We start from the raw sequence: 22146 nt of genomic DNA, 5'->3' as shown, positions 1-22146 counted from the left end.
AGTCAATGATAAATTAAATACAATAATAATAATGAAAATAGAAATAAAAACAAATACAATAAAAATAAGAATAAACACAATAGATAGTAAAAAATAAATAAAATAACAATAATAAGCAATAAATTAAATACAATCAATTTCAAATAATCTTACCAAATAAGAAACATATGTCAAGTCATAGAAATAATGGTCAATTGCGGTGTCAAATTAATAAAAACAAAACCACCCTAACGTTGGAGAAAACATAGAGTTTGGAGTTCAAATCTAAAATTGAATGAATCAAATTCACTATAAATTAAAAATTATATAAAGAATAAATTAATAATTTAAAATTCGAAAATTAAAATAATAGATTACATACCAATCAATTCATTTTTTAAAAACAAGTAATAACTGAACAGACACATTATAAATAAAACATATGATAAATAAATAAATAAATAAATCACACAATCTATAAATAAACAATATAAAATGAAATAAATAAAATAAAATATTATGTGTTCTGTTCCCAACGTCAACTTTAAAACTGATCTCCAAACACTATCGACTCTTTACAATAAATTATCAATTGAACAAAACGAAAATAAAAACAAAAACAATTGTATAAGAAATAGAGAATAACTAAAATGAGCAATTTTTCATTTTAAATTGTTAGAAATAAAATTCAAAATTATTTCATACGACTTATCAAAATTTTCCAAGTCTGTCATTTTATTTAAGCTATTTTTTCCTTCTTTTTTAATAAAACACATTTCAGCAAATAATCGCTTTTTTAGATTTGATTCAACATGCAATATCTTAAATTCATCCCATTTTATAAAGTGTGAAAAAGTGTCATTTTTGTAACGAAACCTTCTAATTAATATATTTCTCGGACGTTAAACTATTTAAATAAACAATAAATAAAAATTGTATGTAATATTTTATTAAATAAAAGTATTTCAGTCAGTTTTCAAAAATTTTAAATGGGGGATCCAATATGGCGGACATGAAAATTGAAAATCGACTGAATTTGCATAAAACTCGTTACTCAGGGGTTTTTCAGGTCGCCGAAAACAAAAAACGAAAGTATAATATTTAAAGCATTCAGAACACGGTTAAATGAAAATAAAAGACGATTACATTTATCATGTACTTGACAATATTTAGTACTTAGCCTTCACCCATCAATATTATTATTAATAAAAACGGTTACATTAATCTTTTTGTTACTGAATCTAATGTACCTTTTTTGACTCACATATAGATTACTTTGTTCAAGTAGAATGTCATTTATATCGGGTGTAAACTTAATATAGAATATTTGTTCCAGAATCTACAGTAAAAAAAAACACCACCTCTAAGCCTATTTCTACTGTACAAAATAATATCTTTTTTTAAATGATCACTCTAAGGTTCATTATTACTCGAGTCATGCTAAGGAAAGAGTAAATGTAACTATCGTCATTTGTTTCATTGAATCTGATATTTACATGTTAAGGGAAAATTATTACAATTCATTACTATCCCGGAGTAAAGAATTTTATTCGAATTCATTCGATTTTCAATTTTTATGTCCGCCATATTTGATCTTCCATTTTGAATTTTTGAAAACTGACATCAAATTCGTATTCAGCGAGCCCAAAAACCCCTGAGTAACAAGTTTCAAGCGAATTTAGTGAAAAAAATGTGTGACTGAAAGGGATAAGCAACAAGTGCAATCTAAAAATGTAATTGAAAAAAAAATTCTGTAAGAATTACCCGATTGGAAATTTGATCAGATTTGAAATAGTTATTGATTATATATATATATATATATATATATATAAGCAGAGAAGTTGCTTAGAAAAAAACGCCTACATGCATCAAGTGTCTATTGACAAGAGTCTATGGATTGGCTTAAGTTTAACGTGTTATACAATCGTGAAGTCACATTATATATTACAATGTGTACGGTATTTGCACTATCATACAATATCGTGGGTAAATAAGTGTGCATTTGTAGGTGTGGCGTTAGAAAACTAAACAGCTAATGGAGGGGTGGCGCACACGATTGAAAGGAAAGTCCATTCCCTATATAAAGGGTTGTTTTCTGACATTATTAAACAGAACGTATCTTATTTATCTACCTTAAACATTGTCAGTTTAGACATGAGGGTCTTGGTACGTGTTTGTTGTTTTTTTTCATTTTTCAATCTCAAAATTAATTATTTACAAAAAGAAAAATGCGTGTTTATATAATATTAAATTTTGTGATAAATCGCTTATATTATTTTCGGAGTGTATATTATTATACTACTATAGTGGAAAATTGATATCGTGATTTTTAATATAAAATACCTATACTTGGATTCGAATAAATAATAGTGATTTCTATATTTTAAATGATGATATTCATTAATCGAATTCAGTTCATAATTTACTGATATAAATTTGTTTTTTATTCAAACTAGTTTTATGTAAACTTTTGTAAAATATAATTTTCTCTTAAATTCAATTGTTATTTAAATTAATTTAAAGTTTAAACTGTCTTAAGCCAAAAATGTACTCTCAAAATTATACCATTACATTTTCTTTGCTATATTTTTATACTCTCTAAATATGAATTTTGTGAAAAAGTCACTGCACTGGTCTCAAATCAATCGCTAAATTCTAGCTATTTGAATCAGTGTTTTTCACTGACAGTTAGTGACTGAAATGTTACTGATTCAAATAGCTAGGATTTAGCGACTGATTTGAGATCAGTGACTTTTTCACTGATTCAAATTTAGAGAGTAATTAAATACATATTTACTTTTTTAATGGAACGTATAGAAAATTTTTTAAAAAACTTAATTTTAATTTAATAAACATTTTTTAAATTCAATAAGCAAACCGTTGTTTATTCAAAGAATATTTTTTATTTTTTAGATTTGTTTACTTCTTGTCACGGTTGCGTATGCCGTAGAAGACAAGGCAGATGACAAGAATGTTAAAAAACGTGGTCTCCTCGGTCTTGGTTATGGATATGGAGGTTATGGAGGATATGGAGGACATGGGGTACATGGAATAGTTGATGGTGGTTGGGCACATGGAGGTTGGGCTCATGGTGGTTGGGCAAATGATCATCACACAACTGTTTTGACTAAAACTGTCGCTGTCCCACATGCCGTACCTGTTCATGTTCCAGTTCATGTCCCTGTTGATCGACCATATCCAGTAAAGGTCAGAAATTAGCAGCATACAAGAATTTATCAACTCTTTTATGATATTATTGAATTATTTTAAAGGAATATATAATTGATCCCGGCATATATGCTTAAATTTATATTATTTCTTGTCAATAGAAAAGTAATATTCACAGAGAATTTTGAGATATTAAAATAATATGCAGCGTTATTAATTCAAATTAAATTAAAATAAGAGATATGCATCTTATTTTAATAACTCACAATTTTCTAGGATATAATTGCTAATAGTAATAAAATTTATTTATGCTTTTTTTTCATTTTTCTATATTAATTTTTACTGAAATTGAATAAAAGTTTTGTTAAAATTAGAAAATTTATCACATAATACAATATTGGAATTTCCGGTCAATTTTCGAAAGTTTATTTTAACGATATTATTAGGTAATAATTTCTTTAGATTAACAAAAGCCATTGAATGAATGTTTCGAAACTTTTTGTTCGAATATAGCGGAATTACAAGTGTACAATGAAAGAAAATAATTATCAAATTTTTGATAGAAAGTATTTCATAATTTAAGAAAAATATACTGAAAAGGGAATTTAAAATAAAATTTTTTAATTTTTGAAAATCTTATACAAAAAATTCTAAGAATATAAAAATTTTATTAATATACAAATTTTAGTACTAAATGATACTAATACCGTAATTTTCTATTACGGCGCGTTTGTATCAATTACGGTGACTAAAATTACGTGTATTTTGAAGATACTTTGCCAACCGTAATTGAAGCTAATGGAAATCATAAAAATGTTTCAATTAAGGCAAGGGAAAAAATTTGATATCAAATAATTAAATTAATAATTTTTTAAATATGCATCTTTGTTAGTAATTATATCAAAAAAAAAAGATTGCAATAATTTTTTTTTAATCATTTTGCAACAGTTATTATAAATATAATAGTAATAACAGTTATTTTTTATGAACGCGCCGTAATTAGTGCACTTACCCTAATTATACTAAGTTGCGAATAAAAATTGTTTGAAGTTAAAAATTTTCATATGAAAATTTCACACTTATTTAGTATATTTACCCTAAATTATAAAATACTTTTATAAAAATTTTTACCAGTGTACATGAAAAATTATTTAAAATCAGGAAAAATGTATTGAAAACAAAAATGAGAAGAAAAATCATTTGCTTCAAATATTTGATATTTTTTGTGTGCTACCATCGCAACGATTTTTAAACATTTTTTAAACTATTGTTATTAATTTTTGTTTCAGGTACCAGTCGCTGTCCCCAAACCCTATCCAGTGGCAGTTCCTGTACCTCAACCCTATCCAGTTGTACACACCAAAACAGTAGCAGTTCCAGTTCATGTTGACAGACCAGTTCATGTTCCCGTTCCTGTCAAGGTTGCCGTTCCAGCCCCATATCCCGTTAAAGTAATTGCATTCAAATTAATTAATAATACCAATCGTCAAAAATAAATAAAATAACAAATACCAAAAATATTGTTGTTTTTAAAATTATATTTAATATTAAGTATAGGTAATTCATAATAATTTATAATAGTAATAATTTTTATAAATTTTTAAAAAATATCGCTTTTTTCAAATAGTTGTTAATGTTATTAAAAATAATTTAACTTTTCAGGTTCCAGTTCATCACACGGTTCCAGTTCCAGTTGCTGTTCCACATCCTGTGGTCGTGAAGGAAACAGTTCCTGTTCTTGTTCACGGTCATGGTCACGGTCACGGTCACTATGGTCACTATTAGATGAATATAATATTTTCCTTGTATCATTTCGAAAAGTCGCTCACTCATTATACATTTAAAAAAAAACGTCCATTATCTATAAAACTTTGTGTTTTCACCGCAAATATGATGTGTTTTATCTTCGACATTTCAATCAAAACTCTTTTTATAATATATAAATACTGACAGCGTTGACTAAAAATTAGTGTCTTGACATTCTTTTATAAAGAAAATCATGTGCATGATCTCACATGTCATCGCTTATTATTATTATTATTATTATTATTAACACATCCTTATAAGAAGTCAATATATGAGAATAAATAAAATTTTTATTTATGTGGATGAAAATATCCGGATATATAAAAAAATAAAAGTACAACAACTTTCACGCCAAATGTTCGATTTGGAGCGAAATAAATTAATATCCTCATGTTTAAAATTTATGGGATTTTTAATTACATTACCTTCCCACAATAATATGACATTTCATTTTATATATAGTATACATTTTATCTGGATTGCATGTATTTCTCTTGCAATCTTTACATATAGCACAACTGTATACTTTACTCTTGTGATCATTCTTTTTTTTTTTGCATTATTAGCTAATCGAATAATAATGATTTCAATGCGCGACGTTATAAAGAATAAACATTTATACAAGATTTATATTATATATGCAAACGATTGGTGAAGAAAACTTGGTTTTGAAATCTTTGGTGGTAGCACAAAGAATAATAATTAAGTACAAATAGAATATGTTTTCTATGCTTGATATAAGGGTGCGTTCAGTTTTATCTGATCTATTCTTGATGAAGATGATGATGATGATGATGAAGAAATTATTTAACATAGAAAAAAGGTGCTTTATTACTTCAAGTCTGAACTTTATGGTATCTTAATTTTATATATATACATATAAACTTTACAATCTTCCGTTGCATAATAATTTCGTAATTAGAAAAAAATAACAACAAAAAATGTCGTGTTGAATAAACTTTTATAGCTCAATTTTTTTTTTTTTAAATAAAATTTTTCACTTATACACTGAAAAAAAATTATCTGTTTAAAATAATCAGTTTCTTGACTATACATTGAATGTCAATTTTATATTTATATCACTATCAAATAATTCCTAAGTAAATTAAATTAAATTTTTATCAAATACAGAAATTATTAGTTTAAATAAAAAATATTTCGTGCAAGTAAATATTTACTTGATAATAGACTGATTATTTAAATTAAATCATTTTTTTCAGTACAATGTCATAAATAAATATAACATTTTCGCCATTTTTTTTTTTTTTTTTTTTGCCGAAAAAAACTGATACAATATTATTTATGATTTTAGCAAAATAAAAAAATAGCATGAAAGAGTATTTAGAAAAAAAAGTATCAAAAAATGTATTTGAAAATCCTTTAAGTAATATAATGCAGTGAAAGTAATTTTTTGTTTTTGATAAAATTTCTCCGTGCATATATATGTATATACGCAGAGAGTTTTGCAAAACTTTCCTGACTACAATATGTAGTTTGAATTAAAAAAAAAAATTAATATCCGCAACTTTCCTTGAATAATATTCTGACAACGTGTGACAAAACGCGACATTTGTCAAGTCCATTATATATATAGGAACATTATCATAACAAGGAAAGCATAATTTCGTTTAAACAGGAACTATGTCATGATAATTAGCATGACAATAGTAACTGTGTCCTATAAAGAATTTCGTAAATTTTTCTTAATTTCGCAACATTTCATAAGAATTGTTCCATGCTTTGTCGCATATATACAAGATTCAAAAATTGTTAAAAAAAATTTGATATAAAGTACGCATATCATTTTTGTTGCAAAATATCGAAAAATTATTTCCTGTATTATTTAAAAAAAGAAAAAAAAATTCACTGTCCACTACACAAAACCATCGACTTCCGATTCTTGTTTTCTCCTCTTGGAAATCAATCTCACTGTATATAGTCTTATAGGCTTATTCTATCGTCACTATCAAACATACTTTTCCTTACGTAATTCTTCATGTTGGATTTATTTCAAAAAAAAGAAATTTCTAATTTTGCAATGTTTTAAATATTTTTCGAAATATTGAAATATTTAATTTCTACTTTTTTCAAGTTAACAAAAAAAGGTATCAACTTTTTAAAAAACCTAAAGAATATCAGTAAAAATGAAAAAAAAGTTTTAAAATGAGTTTAATTTTTTGACGCTCCCTGATGATAAAGTGTTAATTCAAACTCCAATGCAATAACCCAAATGCGAAAACCAAAACGGCCCAATACTGGCCCAGTATTGGCAAAACAGGCAACGAGCCTTGATAGACAATATTGGTCCGACTTTTGTGGTGTTAACTGTGGTTGGACGTCGGCAGCCAAGTATCAGACGCCCTTACTGCCTCAACCTTGGCTGCCATTAGTGGCCCAGTATTGTCAAAGTTTAATTATTAATTAATTAACTAACTAATTCATTATACATCTGTAATTCCATTCCTGACAGAAACCACAATTGTTTAAACATTTGAAAATTTGTAACGCTCGCAGGAACCGAATATAACAATATAATATCAATTGAAATTGAGTTCAATAAAATGTTAATTTAATTTTCAGTTCAATATGATGATTATTCAAATAATAACATTAATTCTATCTTTTACACAATGTAAGGTTAAATCATTCATTATAATTTAATTTTCTTTATAATTTTACGAAAAACAAAGCACACATCTGACGGTGTTTTATGTTAAAAATTGTAAAATTTAAATTAGAAAACATAAATATTTTAAATGTTATTCAGAACTGTAATATTGAATTAAAAAATTAATTCTCCAGCTGATAAAACATTTTCAACGGTTTATAGAAAGTAAAACAAAATTTAAAAGGTTAAATGTAATTTAACAAAAAAATTAATAAATAATATAAAAATATATATAAAGCTTTCCCGAGCAGCACGGTATATCCCCTGAATATCCCTTAAATACCATCGTGAAATATTCCCATGATCTTCCAGGAAAATCAAAATGTCCGCCTCATGGAAATATTCCACGGTGACATTCAGGGAATATTCCAGTGACATTAAAGGTAATATTAAAGGAATATTCCAGTGATATTGAGGGAATATTCTACGGTTATATTGAATTTTTTTTTAAAGTGTTGAAATAATAAAAATGTGTTATAAATTGTTATTTAAATAAGCAGGAAGATTAAAAACACATTTAAAAAAAAAATTCAATATAACCGTGGAATATTCTCTCAATATCACTGGAATATTCCCTCAATATCACCTGAATATCCCCTTAATGTCACTGGAATATTCCATGTATGACACTGAGGAATATTCCCTCAATGTCACTGGAATATACCCTGAATGTCACTGTGGAATATTCCCATGATGCGGACATTTTGATTTTCCTAGAAAATCATGAGAATATTCCGCTGTGGTACTCAAGGAATATTCAGGGAATTTACCGTGCTGCTTGGGTTGCAGAATATATATAATTTACTTAATTTACTTAATTGTAAAATATATTGAAGAATATTCATTCTTGACATTTTTTCTATAGTTATCACGGAGAAAAAAGAATTGTTGTGGTTACTAAAAATTAAGTCCACACAACAATTCCAGATTGTCAATATAGAACCAGCAGTTCTATTTGTTTTTGGGACAAAAAAAAACTGTTAAAATGGGATTGTTATTAAAACTATTCGGATTATTTGGTGAACAAAAAGAATTATTTGATGAACAAAGAAAATTGTTATGGAACAGTTAAAATAACAAAACTAAATTGTTAAATCGGCAATACAATTCGTTGTATTAACAAAGCTTCGATCCGTCTAATACAATTTGTTCAGTTTCTTCGCCTTCTAAAATAATCGATAGCAGATTTCCGTAGGTCATATCACTAATTTCATTTGCATTAAAATCTGTGGAACATGCAGCTTTTGAATCAAATTCTTTGACCTGAAACCAAAGAATTATTTTGAGTTGAAATTTGTTGTTAAATAATATTTAATATACATTTTGTATTTTTTAAGGTGAGGTTATGTTCAATAGTAACCGAGTATAACTTACCGATAAACGATGAAATTGTCTCTTCATCCATACACTACACTTGCAATATATTTCTCACTTTAATCGGATTCATTATTTAACATCACTTTGTCATTAAAAAAACTAATATTAAAAGCAAAAGTGGCACATGTGCCAGAAGCAAACGACGCGATTTGCACGCCAGTTTGCGAGAATTCAAGATGACCACGTGACATGGAACAATAAACCTGTCAGCTGAACAAATCCGGATTGTTCCATCAGCAATCGACAGAGAGTTTACTTCTGCAACTGTACGGAATTTCAAACTGAACAAAACTGACAACAAAAAATTCGTATTGTTGTTAAAACAACATACATTTGTATTGACAACAATCCGAATTGTAATATTAACATTTCGAATTGTAATATCAACAAATCTACTGACAACAATCCAAAAATTGTTTGCACCACAATCTGATTTTTCTCTATTTAAACTATAAATAAAGCACATCAATTTCTATTGTCAGATCTCATAATTTATACAATACAATTTAGAATATAATTGTTATCTTTTAACATATAGTATAAAAAGTATAACTTTTATCAAAAATAACTTGAAAATCTTGTTTACAAATAATACTAAATTTTAGGTTAGATTTTTACTTTGAGATAAGCAATAAAATTTATTTGTAACTACTACACAAATACTGAAATAAATAATTAGTAAAATACTTTCGAACTACAGTTTTAATGTTTCCCCTACTGAAAATCCCTGTATAAGATCTTGTACAATTTCCTGTACAGGATCAGCAACTGAACTTGTACAAGTTCTGACCAGTTCCTGTACAGGAAAATGCATACGAATTTGGAACAAGTTCATGTGTGAGATCTTGTACAAGATCTGGTGCAAGATCTTGTACAAGAAAGATGCTTGCACAAGAAAATGTTCATGTACAATTTCATGTATAAGTACTTGTACATGAACACGTCCATGTTCTTGCACATGTTAATTCATGTTTTTCTTTACTAAAAATTAAAAACTTCAAAGGCTGCGCAATAGTTTACTTTAACATTTACAGCTGCGCAATAGTTTTTAGCATGCATGAGTTACGAATCTTAGTGGTTAAAAATTATCAAAATCTCAAATTTTATTAAAAAAAAAAATTTTACAACTATTTCATGTGCAAGAACATGAACGTGTTCATGTACAAGTACTTATACATGAAATTGTACAAGATCATGTACATTTTCTTGTACAAGTATCTTTCTTGTACAAGATCTTGCACCAGATCTTGTACAAGATCTCACACATGAACTTGTTCCAAATTCGTATGCATTTTCCTGTACAGGAACTGGTCAGAACTTGTACAAGTTCAGTTGCTGATCCTGTACAGGAAATTGTACAAGATCTTATACAGGGATTTTCAGTAGGGTCGGACAACTATTTTACAATAATTATTAATTATTATTAATTATTAATTAATTTATTTATTATTATTAATTATTAATGTTTTACAATAGTAAAAACAATTTTATTCAATATCAAAAAATACAACACAAAGTTAGGATACAGACGCATTGGTAAACGAAAGTCGATTTTTTTGTCAATATAGCTTCTGTGCCTGCGTCGTATTCACTGATTTAATTTGAAGTTTGAAAATTTAGTTTGAAAATTTAAATAACTAATAAACAATATAAATCTAAATGATAATATAATAAGAAAAGAATTAATTTAATTAACATAACAAATTTGTATTTGTATCTTTATTTTGTTAAAAGTTGTCAGTATTTTATTAAAGCAGAAATGAAATTTTTCTATAAAATAAATAAATAATATAGTTATTTAAGTCTGGAAATAAATAAATTTTTTTTCTCCAGGTTCAAAGACGCATGACATAAATAAGAAATGACTGACAAATAGTGACACAGTAATTACCAAACGTTTTTTCAGCTTCCCTAAATATATATGTTTACTATATACTAATTCCCTAATCAGAGCAGAGATCACACAGCGGATTATTGTGTCGAAAATCTTCTAGTTCGGATAAAAGGATCGCAAGGTCACTTCAGAATGTTCGTCGACAAAAATTCCTTGTCTTTTCGACTGGATGCATTTACCAGGACAAATCCTTGGAAGAAATAAATCCTTAAAGACTCTCATGGACCGACTATTATACGAAACTATACACTCCATATCTTCTATTCTTGGATAGACTGTATATATAGTCTATGAAATGTGCAGATGCAAATGTGAATGCAAATCTCTTATATATACAAATTCAGAAGAATCTAGTGTGACTTTTGCAAGCTAGTTCTAAAAGGGAATGTCGAATGCAAATTTTTGGTCAAATTAAGGCGAGGATAGAATTTGCATTAGTGGGAAAGAAAAAAAAATGAAAAAACACATTCAAGTCAGCTTCCAAATGTGAAAAAGCTAACATATCCGGTCTAAATATTCTCTCAAGAAGTCTAGACTCTTGATCTTTCCTGACCAACACAACTCCTAACCAGTTGGTCCATCCGCACATTCTTTTTCAACGGCAAATTTATTATCTCGACCTTCTAATCGTTTTTATGCATTTTATAACAGAGAAAAAAATGAAGAACCTCTCCCTCTCTCTCATCATGACAAATTGAATGTTTAAAATTATGTTTTATCATTCTCTCTATAAATTTTATTTAGTAAAAACTTTTTAACCAATTTGAATTAACAACTCACTTTTTTCTTTAGAATCAGTTAAATTTTACTAATTCGATAGTAAATTTTCTTTTTACTATTAATTAAATTTTACTAATTCAAAAGCAAAAAGTGATTCACTAATTCAAATAAGTTAAAAATTTTACTAATTCTAATTTAAAATATTTTATGTACATTTTAATATACATTTTTTAATATTTTTTAATTGAATTACTATTTAAGTTTCAAAAAATGTTTGATTAAAATCAAAAGAATAAAGTTCATGTTATTGACTTTCAATGATTATTATTATTTAAATATTTATCAATAAACATATTTTTCTATCCATTATATTATTACACGTACTTTTTTGACCAGCGTTATAATCATGAATTTTAATCACCCGTCCAGGTATTATGGAAATACAGAATTCAAAGAAATGCATCCTAGTCAATGAATAATTTAGCCAAAGATATTAATTTTATTCTATCTTGTTTTAATATTGAAAAAAGTTGAATTTTATTTTTAACATCGAAAAATTTATTTCAAAGAAAAATATAAAAAAAATTACATCTCTTCTAGAGAAATATAAAAATTATTTTATATTTGTTGCATTTTATTGTTTTTGATATAACAAGGCAAAATATAACAGAGTACCTATATTTTTGTCATTATTTAAAAATTTTACAATTTCCAACGTCTAAAAAAAAGTAAAAAATTCGTTACTTCGAAAATACCTTTGTCTTTGACACGAGGTTAGTAAACTATAATTTAAAAAATATATTTTTTTTTTGTCATTGTCAATTATCTTTTATATCTAAGCAGAGACTTATAAAGGTAAAAAAAAATGAAAATCATGCTTTTTAGTGTCAGTACTTCTGAAAATTATGTCCTATAAAATTATAATAATAGAACAAAATTTAGGTCTGCAAAAAGGGATCCATAGTGCGTACAAAGAGGGGTAAGGATTAAAATTCTTTTTGGGACGTTTTCTTTTTTTTACAGGTGCAGTCAATTATAAATGGAACCAAAGGTACAAAATTGGGGTTCTTTTATATCCTTCAAGTCGTTTGAGACATCGGAAATTCCACTAATTTGGTACTTATAAAACGAATCGTATAATTTTCGTTAAAACGACAAAACCGAATGAAAGCTGGCATTTTATGTAACTATATATATATATATATATATATATATATATATATATATATATATAAATTCACTCATGATTACAAATTTAGAAATCACAAACAGGACAAATAATTAAACTTCTTTTTGTTTTACAACATTAATTAATGTTTCCATCAAGAGTTTTATGCAAAAAAACTAGATCACTGAATGTGAAAACAACAATATTTTTAGAATAAAATTTTAATAGCTTTTTTATGTGTATATTAAATAAATTAAAAATCATTAATTAGATAACTGAAAACAATTTTTTTATTTATATGAGTTTGTTAAAATTAAGATTTTATTATATCTTTAATTGGCAAATCACTTTTAAAGTGGTATTATTGACAAATTAAGAAAAGGAAAACAAGTTTAAAAATTAATTATAAAATGCGAAGAATAACAAAAAGATAAGAAAAAACAATAAGAAAAAGAGCATTTTAGTAATTTAGTAAATATTTCTGTCAATTTTTAGTTATTAGTTTTAGTAGGTATACTTATAATTAATAAATCACAAATTTTAATAAAAATGTTATAAAAACTTCAACTAAAATTATTCAAAATAAATCTTACCTAACAGTTAGTGCCCTATTATTTTACACATCACCTTTCGTCGGAATTCGCAGAAAAAAAAATTCCCAAAATTTCGACAAGATTATCAAAAAAATTTGAATCTCTTTCTTTCTAAGAAGAATCTGTCAAGAAAATCTCAACCTCTGTGAAGAATCTAAAAAGAAATTATTTCTTTTTCTTTCTTTTCAACTTTTATTTATCTCAATCACAAGATAATAATAAGAATCAGAAATTAAAATCTCAGTATCCGAAAAAATAAATGTAGGAGTGACAATTCTGAAAGTCTCGAATGAATAACATGTGACTGAACGTAAAAATTTTATAACGCATTTATCCGAAATATCCAAAGTGCAAATAACAAGTAACCGGACCCAATAAATTGCTGTCAAAAATAAAAATCTATATAAATGAAATTCGCGCGCGTGTAACGTAATCGCAGTATGCGTATATGTACACGTATATAGCAAAATAAGTTGTGCAACAAAATGAGAAATGTTTGGAACTTCTCGTCAAATATGAATTTCAGACACACACAGTCGATTTCTTTTGGGCCTTTCCTCCCCATACTAACCTCCCATGGGGTCCACCTCCCAACACCGCCTCATCATATGAGGGTTCATGAGAACCAATCCTATATAAGCGGGGGTCCTCGCAAAATTCTTCAGTTGCAAATCAAGACATCAGCATCATGGATTCCAAGGTAAATTAACAATATTTGCATCAACCCCTTCTGCCTTATTCTTTAAACGCTCCTTTAAATTGTGTTAACAGCAATAAATAATAATAATAATTTCAAAAATTAAGGTTCTTTTTTGTTCCATTTGATAACAAAATTCTAGTATCTAAATAGAAATTTATAAAAATATAATAATAATGGTAAAAATAATAATAATAATAATAATAATAATAATAATAATAATAATAATAATAATAATAATAATAATAATAATAATAACGATAATGATAATAAAAATATATCCATCAGAAATCCTTCTAATTAGAGTTACAATTTCAATAATTTAATAAAAAACATTTTATTTTAAATTACATTAAGTTATTTAAAAGAATGTTACAGACAAAAAATATTTTTTAAATATTTTAGGGATATTAGTTTTTTGAAAAAACTATTTTAAAAAAGTTTTAATTTGTAACAAAATTCCATTAGTTTAGTTGAAAAATAAAGTTTTGCATAATTAATAATTTTGGGTATTTAAGTAATAAAATTGAAAATCTCTATTGAAATAAAAAAAATTCTTCGTTCACAAATTGGTCATTTATATATGTATATGCAATAAGCCCTGTAAATTTGAAACCGATCAGTGCTTTTGGAAAATCTTGGCCAACGTAAAACAATTCTAAAGAATGTTTTTTTTCTTCAAAAAGCTAGTACACCTAAATTTTTTAAAAATATTTTTTAATTATAATATTCTTTTCAATAATTTAAATGTTTTTACTTTTAAATAAAATATTTTTTATAAAAAAAAAAAATTCACAAATATCATTTTGGTTTTTCCAATTCTCTAAAGAATTAGTGAGAATTCGTTCCCTAGGTAATTCAAATTTCCTCTCTTTAAAGAGTATATGACAATTAGATATAAATTTATAAAATATGATATTTATATTATATAATTATTATTATAAAATAATTTGAAACAACCAAATTTTTGTTGAATAAACCAAATAAATAATATAGGTAAAGTTAACCAAACTTTTGTTTAAATTAACCAAAAGTTTATATTTGGCTCAATCACATTCTTTCCTTTTTCGAAAAATTTATTAAAATAAACAAAACGTTTATTTATATAAAATAAATATTTTTTTGAATCAAACAAACTTTGTTTGAAATAACTAAAAAAAAATTTTTTAATAGAAAAAAATGGTATATTTGGTTCAAGCAAAATTTTTCTCTGATTGTGAGTGTAGTTAACTTAATGATATTTATTTTTAAAATTAAACTAATATTTATTACAAAAAATTAAAATTTTAAATTACAATTTTTTATGGACTTTAATCATTAAAAACAATTTTAATATTTTAAAATAGGGGAATATACTCATGGTTGGACACCGTTTTGGACTTTGTTTATAATCTTTTTTAAAAAAATAAATTTAGTCAATTGAGTTATATTGTTAGAAAGATGTACAAAAGAGGAATACTTTTTCTAAAGATCGTAAATTGATTGGTCTAAAATTAAAAAAAAGTTCTGATCATTCAAAAAAAAAATCTCGTCAGGGTTGGACATTATACTCAGGTTTGGACACTTTGTGAAAATCGAAGCGAACTCCTATGTGTACAAAAATAAAATAACATTTATAACGTTACTGAAAACGTCTTTTATCTTTATTTTTTCATATTTACATTATTATCATTTATAATTGCAATAAATATTATTTATAACGTTATTAAAAACGATTTTTAGATTCATTTTTTCAATTTTAACGTTATTATTATTTTTCTAATATCTTTGGCAGAATATGTGCTGTGTGGGTGTGCAGATGTGTGTGAGTCAATGTTTATTTGTATATTTATTTATAAATTATGTCAAATTCATAATTAACAAAGTGTCCAATCCTAAGTGTATAAAGTGTCCAACCCTAAGTAGTAGTAACATTTTTTTCTTCAATCATGAACCCCACAATACATGCAATAAATTTACCTTACCGATTTCTTGTTTTCTTTATTCATTTTTTATGTTTAATCACATCGCTCACAAAATTTTTTTCGTTCCTACAAATGCACTGACGTCACAGCAGACGGTACTTTTGATCCTCCAAAAATGTAATTGCACAAAAAGTTAGGTTTCACTACGAGAAGCTTCGTCACGTCCGCGCATAGATGGCGCTAGTGTTCTTATTCTAAGAAAAGCGAAGTGTCCAACCCTGAGTATATTCCCCTATAGCTTAAAGTGTGTTAATATATTAATTATTATTAATTTTTTTGATCATATTACATAAATAAAAATTGTTCTAATCTTAAAAATTAAAACCACGACGTGACAGATCATTAACTTTATAACTTACAAAATTTCTTACAAAATTGAGTCCTGTAAATCAGAGAAAAAATTTATTTATAATTTGTTAACTTTTAGTAATAATACACCTGAGGCATTTTACGTGTAATGTCCTGAGTTAAAAAATTGATTTCTCGAAAAAAAATCAATTTTTTAACTCAGGACATTACACGTAAAATGCCTCACCTACATCAAGTTTTTATAGTTAATTAAATTATATCAATATATTAAAATATGTGCAAAATTTCAGACTAATCTTATAATAATATAATTATTAAGGGATTTTGGTACAATATTCCATTAAAAAAAATTCTTTTTGTTGTATAGTTTTTAGTTCTCTTTGCACTTCTTGCTTTGGCTTTTGCTGAAGAGGTGAAGAAGGAGGAAGAGAAGAAACCCGATGACAAGGCAAAACCAAAAAGAGGGTTAATTGGACTCGGTTACGGTTACAGTGATCTTACTTACGCATCAATACCTGAAATTTCCACATATCAATTAAGTGAACCCTCAACTCACACTCACACTGTTATCACTAAGGAAGTAGCGGTTCCCGTTCCGCAACCTATTGCTGTACCTGTTGAAAAACATGTACCATACGCCGTCAAGGTAAACTCTTCTAATCATCTTAATATTAATCATTTAACTTATTCTCATCAATAAAAATTTATTGAAATAAAATATTTCATTTTTAAAAAAAAATAATTTTTGTTTATAAAAACTATTTCAATGAAAGTGTAAAAAAATTATTTTTACCACATATTAAACAATTAAAATTTACAACAGAAAAAGGATTAAAATTATTTCTAAATTGAAACACGATTTATATTTATATATAATTTATAATCTAAAATTTGATAAACATTTCTAATTTTCACTGAAGTACTCTTTAATAAACAAAATTTTCTTTTGAATATCCACTAATAGTAGTGTATATCAAATAAATTAGATCACTATTTTTTGCAACTTGCTCTAATGTTTTTCTAACTCAAAATTATGTAATAATCCATAGATATCTAGAAATGAAACTATTTTTTTCGAATCTATTACGAAAACCGATCCATTTGCATATATAAACAAATGAGAATTTCATCAAAAGAGATTTGCAAAGTATAATCTTGGCATTATAATTTGGTACAAGGCTGCATAGATGTTTTAAAACATCCTGCGTGAGTCCTTGTGCATCAAATTACGCTTCATTGATCACAGAACGCCTTAGCAATAATTAGAGCAGATTAATATGGAAAGCATATATGAATATAAAGAAATTCATTTATAAGAACAAGTTTGACTGTTTAATGCTCACTGATTTAAATCAAAACTACTTTAGCATTCAAAAATTCATAATTTTTTCAAAAATTATAGTATTATTAGTTGGTATTATTAAATATTATCGTGTTGGTAGAAATCGTTAGAAAGCTTTTGACAATCGGTTTTTACAAAATTAATAATTTGAAACTACTTTTTACGATTAGATCCTTTTATCTTTAATGCCGAAAACGACAGATTGTGTTGGTAGAAATCTTGCGAAAGCTCCTGACAATCAGAAATTCCCAAGTTTGAAAGACTTGACATTGTAGTTTTTTATTGGATTGAAAAATTTCTTTATATTTAAAATATAAAAGAAAGCTCTTACCAGTGTAAAAACTGTTCAGATCAAAGAAACAGAAATGTGCATTTCCTCGGCTTATATAGTCACTTCCTTACTGATAATTTTTTGGGGCAAGTAAAATTCAAAATGTGCGAGTAGGAAATTTTAAATTAATTGAGCGAGAATCCCCGAGTTGTGAATGCCATTGTCTATCATTTTCCTTTAACTGACTTTTGTTTCCAAAAATCTTTAATTTCTCGAAAAATAATAATTTTAGGATTATTTAACTTTTACCAATAATTTTAAAATAATTTTTAATTTAATATAAAATATTATTTATCATATTATTATTAATTTAAGCAACAAAATAAATTAATTTTTATTATTTTATTTTCTAAATATTTTTAAAAAATATTAAATAAAATTTATTCATTTAACAATAATATATAAAAATTCTTTATTCTATTAAAAAAAAATCTTTAAATTTAAATTAACAATTCTTTTTATTCGAATTTATATCTTTCTTCTCTTTTTATTATTTTTCCTGTTTACATTTTCATTGTGTTATCTATAGATATCTTCTCTCTCTTTCTATTATTTACAGAAATTCAATTTATCTAGTTTTAGATTCATTTCTCGACATTATTTATTGATATTTTTTATTTATTTTTTAATATTTATTAATTTATAATTAAATTTTTGACTATTGAAATACCATTTCAAACTACTTTTTAATAATAACAATAAAATTAAAAATTGGTTCTTTGTAAGATTTGCTGATTATAAATCCAATGTCAGTTTTTCAAAATTCAATATGGCCGATCCAATATAGCTAAAATATTTTTTAAAATTCATCCAATTCCCTTGAAACTTATTACTCGTGGGTTTTTGTAGTCACTAATTACAAATTTAATATCAAATTCATAATCTACAATATTGTCTACTATATTGTCTCCGACATTTTGAATTTTGAAAAACTAACATTGATTTAGTAATCAGCGTCCCAGAAAACCCCAAATTAAAAATCTTTTAGGTGACAATTGTTTCAAAGTTTAAAATTGGTTAAATTTTATATCAATAAAAATGTCGTGTATAATAGTATGTGATACCAATATTAGACGTAAGTGTAAGTAAAATATTGTTGTATAGATAACTTCTACGCAACTAGTTCTGTCAGTTATAATAACCTGCAAATATTGTTTTGACGTTTTCGTGATTCTATAACCATGTAACTACTATTCAATTCTTCATAAATAAAATGATGAAATCGACTTTTCAATATATAAAAATAAAAAAAAATACGACAGTTGTCGTTAAATAATTTAAAATCACTAGAGACAAACATAAAAAAGAAATAGCAGTCTGATAGACCAGGAAAAGTACTAAGCGTAATTTTTAAGCACCAGCACTTTTGAAGATTAAAATTTTTAATGAAATATGTAATTACTTACAGGTTCCATATGCTGTACCAGTCGATAGGCCATACCCAGTTCATATACCAAAACCATATCCAGTAGAAGTGACCAAACACGTTGCAGTGCCAGTTGATCGTCTAGTACCGTATGCTGTCAAGGTCCCAGTTAAAGTTCCAGTTCCAGCCCCATATCCAGTAAAGGTTCCTGAACCTTATGCAGTCCCTATTGTAAAGCATGTTGCTGTGCCCTACCTAGTTGAAAAAAATACCCAACCCTTAGTAGTTGAAAAACACACCCAACCATTAATAGTTGAGAAACAAACTTACACCTCTGGCTGGAATTAAATTTTTAAATAAATATTGAGGCCTACTCGGATGGGATTGAATTTTTCAAGATCAACGATCTCAGGAAATTGATATAATCTTAATTTTTGTGATGAAAGAAAAAAAAATAAATTTCAAGGAACATTAAAAATAATTATTGCGACTTGTAAAAAAAACCACTACTCTTAATTATGACTGAGAATCTGTGTGAATTGAAATAAAAATACACATTTCTCTTTATGTTTTATTAATTTTTAAGGTAACATCTTTTTTGGAGAGTTCAAGAAAAAACGTGTTGATATCGTAAAATTTTTTTATATTCTTGTAATGTACCTATATATTAATAATTAATCACATTTTCACTATTGTTATCAATCGACCTTCATTTTGACAAACATTTTTCCTGTCCAAATGCTTATGGTGAAATCTATAAAACAAGAATATCTTTTCTATTGCGCTAGATTAATGTTTTTACTTGAACTTTCATTGTCCTGTATTATTGACTGGAATTTATTTTCGTTTAAATATACAATTTTCGTATAAAATTATTATACGTTGTACTTTTGTTTATTCAAACCATATTATACTTTAAAAATTATACTAATAGGAATGATATCTGTCGATCTTTAACAGCATGTGATTGTTAGATTGACAATATTCATTTTGTTTCACTGATGTTTATTCTATTCTTATATCTCTATGCAATTTTCTCACATAACAGCCGTTCCTCATCATATTTTAGACATTTCAACAAAATATCAGATCAATCCATTTAATATTTTAAGAGTAAAATTTCCGATAAAATTAACACCATGTACCTGACAATCACATGATGTTAATGTGCAAAAGAAGTGAATTCTGGAGTTCGCAAAGTTTGTAAACAGAAACAAAAAATAAATTAAACAATCGCTCAAATGTCTTAAAAAATTATGTCGAAAAGTCTGATCAAATAGATTCGAAAAAAAATCATAGATAAATACCCTCCGGCTGAAAATTACCCAATGATGAAAGCGTAAATAGTAAATCTAGAGGTCAAATCAATCATGAGTGTAACTAAATTAAAACCTAATTATATTATTATCAAGTTGCAACACAAAAACAATAACAAAAACACTAAGTGCTGTTGGTCAAAATCTAAAGCGTATGCTCAAAGATGAAAATCACCCGAAAATAAGATTAAACGAGACGATATTACAATCATAAGTGATGCAAGTAAATATTGTCTGATTTTATGTGTCGTTTTGATATCCGGCGGCACAATTAATATCCAAAATCGAATTTATTTTAGAAATTGAACATTTCTGTTTATGTCACTATGTTAGTAGAAAAAAAGTACTTACCAATCGCGAATTCCCTCAACGGAGCTATGGCAGCATCGCCTCTTCTGGACCAGTCCCCCAGTGGCCTCTCTTCTATGCTGGGAGACCGGGGAACTTTATACAGGGGCCATCGCATTAGTTTCTCTTCGAATTCAGAAAATATAAAATTTGTAAGATTACTTTAATATCATGTTCTACTGAGAGAAAATACCTTGTATTATCACAAACCTTTGGAATCTAAAGAAGAGTCACTCTAATCCATAACATTTAGTTGGTTTCTAATTAATTAAAAAGGGTGTAAAATGCAACCCGCATCTGAAAATTTGTTCGCTCTCTTTGTGAAAATTTTGTATAAAAAGATCCACATTTGCCTGGAGAGTTCAGTTCAGAATTTGTCACCAAACCCACTACATCCAGTCCAGAATCTTGCAGAAGTACTGTTACTCTTCCCAATTTTATACTCAAGTTAGACTTAGAAGAATCTCTGCGTCAAGTGTTAAAAGTCTTTATATCAAGAAGAACTCATCCAAGTATTCAAGGCTTTGACTTTCGCATAATATATGGAAATCATCTATTCTTCCTTTTCTGATAGAATTTAATTATTTGGGTTTTCATCACGGTCAACTGAACTCCAGACCTGTGGTCATCACCAAGGCCCGTCAACCTTCCTGTTAGCTCATAAGCTACATCTGGTACCAGCCTTTCCTGCAATATTTAAGGACACATCAGTGGTCCTTTTTCATACATCTTACATCTTAATTTTTAAGGTAAGTAGTAATACTTTTTATCTAATTCCTTCCTAACTCCTTATAAAATTTGTAGTAACCTTTACATTCCTTGTTACAGTGGAATGCTGACTTCCTTATTACAAGAATGGTTGCTTTAAGATACTCTCTCTTAAAGATCAATTTTATAACTCTAAATATTTATCTAAATAAACTTGTAACCTTGTGATTAAAAATCAATATTCTCTTTCTTCCCTGTACCCTTAGCACAGTGCCTTCTGCTCTGTAAATGAAACAGGAATTCACTGAATCACCGATCGGCCACAAATAAAATATTGTTTCGTTAATTATTTCTCTATTTGAGACATAACACCACCAACGCACGCATGTTAA

The 22146-nt window shown here is 26.6% G+C and overlaps 1 protein-coding gene across 1 annotated transcript; it reads left to right on the top strand.

Moving 5' to 3' along the window:
* Positions 1–1978: 1978 nt before the first annotated feature.
* LOC127276803 (uncharacterized) lies at positions 1979–20257 on the top strand. The gene is made up of 8 exons (XM_051297457.1): positions 1979–2145; positions 2893–3186; positions 4437–4598; positions 4810–4921; positions 10950–11026; positions 14014–14073; positions 16711–16989; positions 19425–20257. Exons 1-8 carry the CDS (start codon positions 2134–2136, stop codon positions 19728–19730), a joined length of 1302 nt encoding a protein of 433 aa, XP_051153414.1. The 5' UTR covers positions 1979–2133; the 3' UTR covers positions 19731–20257.
* Positions 20258–22146: the final 1889 nt, after the last annotated feature.

The sequence above is a fragment of the Leptopilina boulardi genome, unplaced genomic scaffold (assembly GCF_019393585.1).
Source record: "Leptopilina boulardi isolate dan_hultmark-lab unplaced genomic scaffold, ZJU_Lbou_2.1 LbouV2_154, whole genome shotgun sequence".
Taxonomy (NCBI): Eukaryota; Metazoa; Arthropoda; class Insecta; order Hymenoptera; family Figitidae; genus Leptopilina; species Leptopilina boulardi.
This window is presented reverse-complemented; position numbering and strand designations above follow the sequence as displayed.

Coding starts and splice junctions, on each gene's coding strand:
- LOC127276803 (XM_051297457.1), top strand. Junction 3,187..4,436: donor ATCGACCATATCCAGTAAAG/GTCAGAAATTAG, acceptor TTTTTGTTTCAG/GTACCAGTCGCTGTCCCCAA. Junction 4,922..10,949: donor TCACGGTCACGGTCACTATG/GTCACTATTAGA, acceptor TTCCCTAATCAG/AGCAGAGATCACACAGCGGA.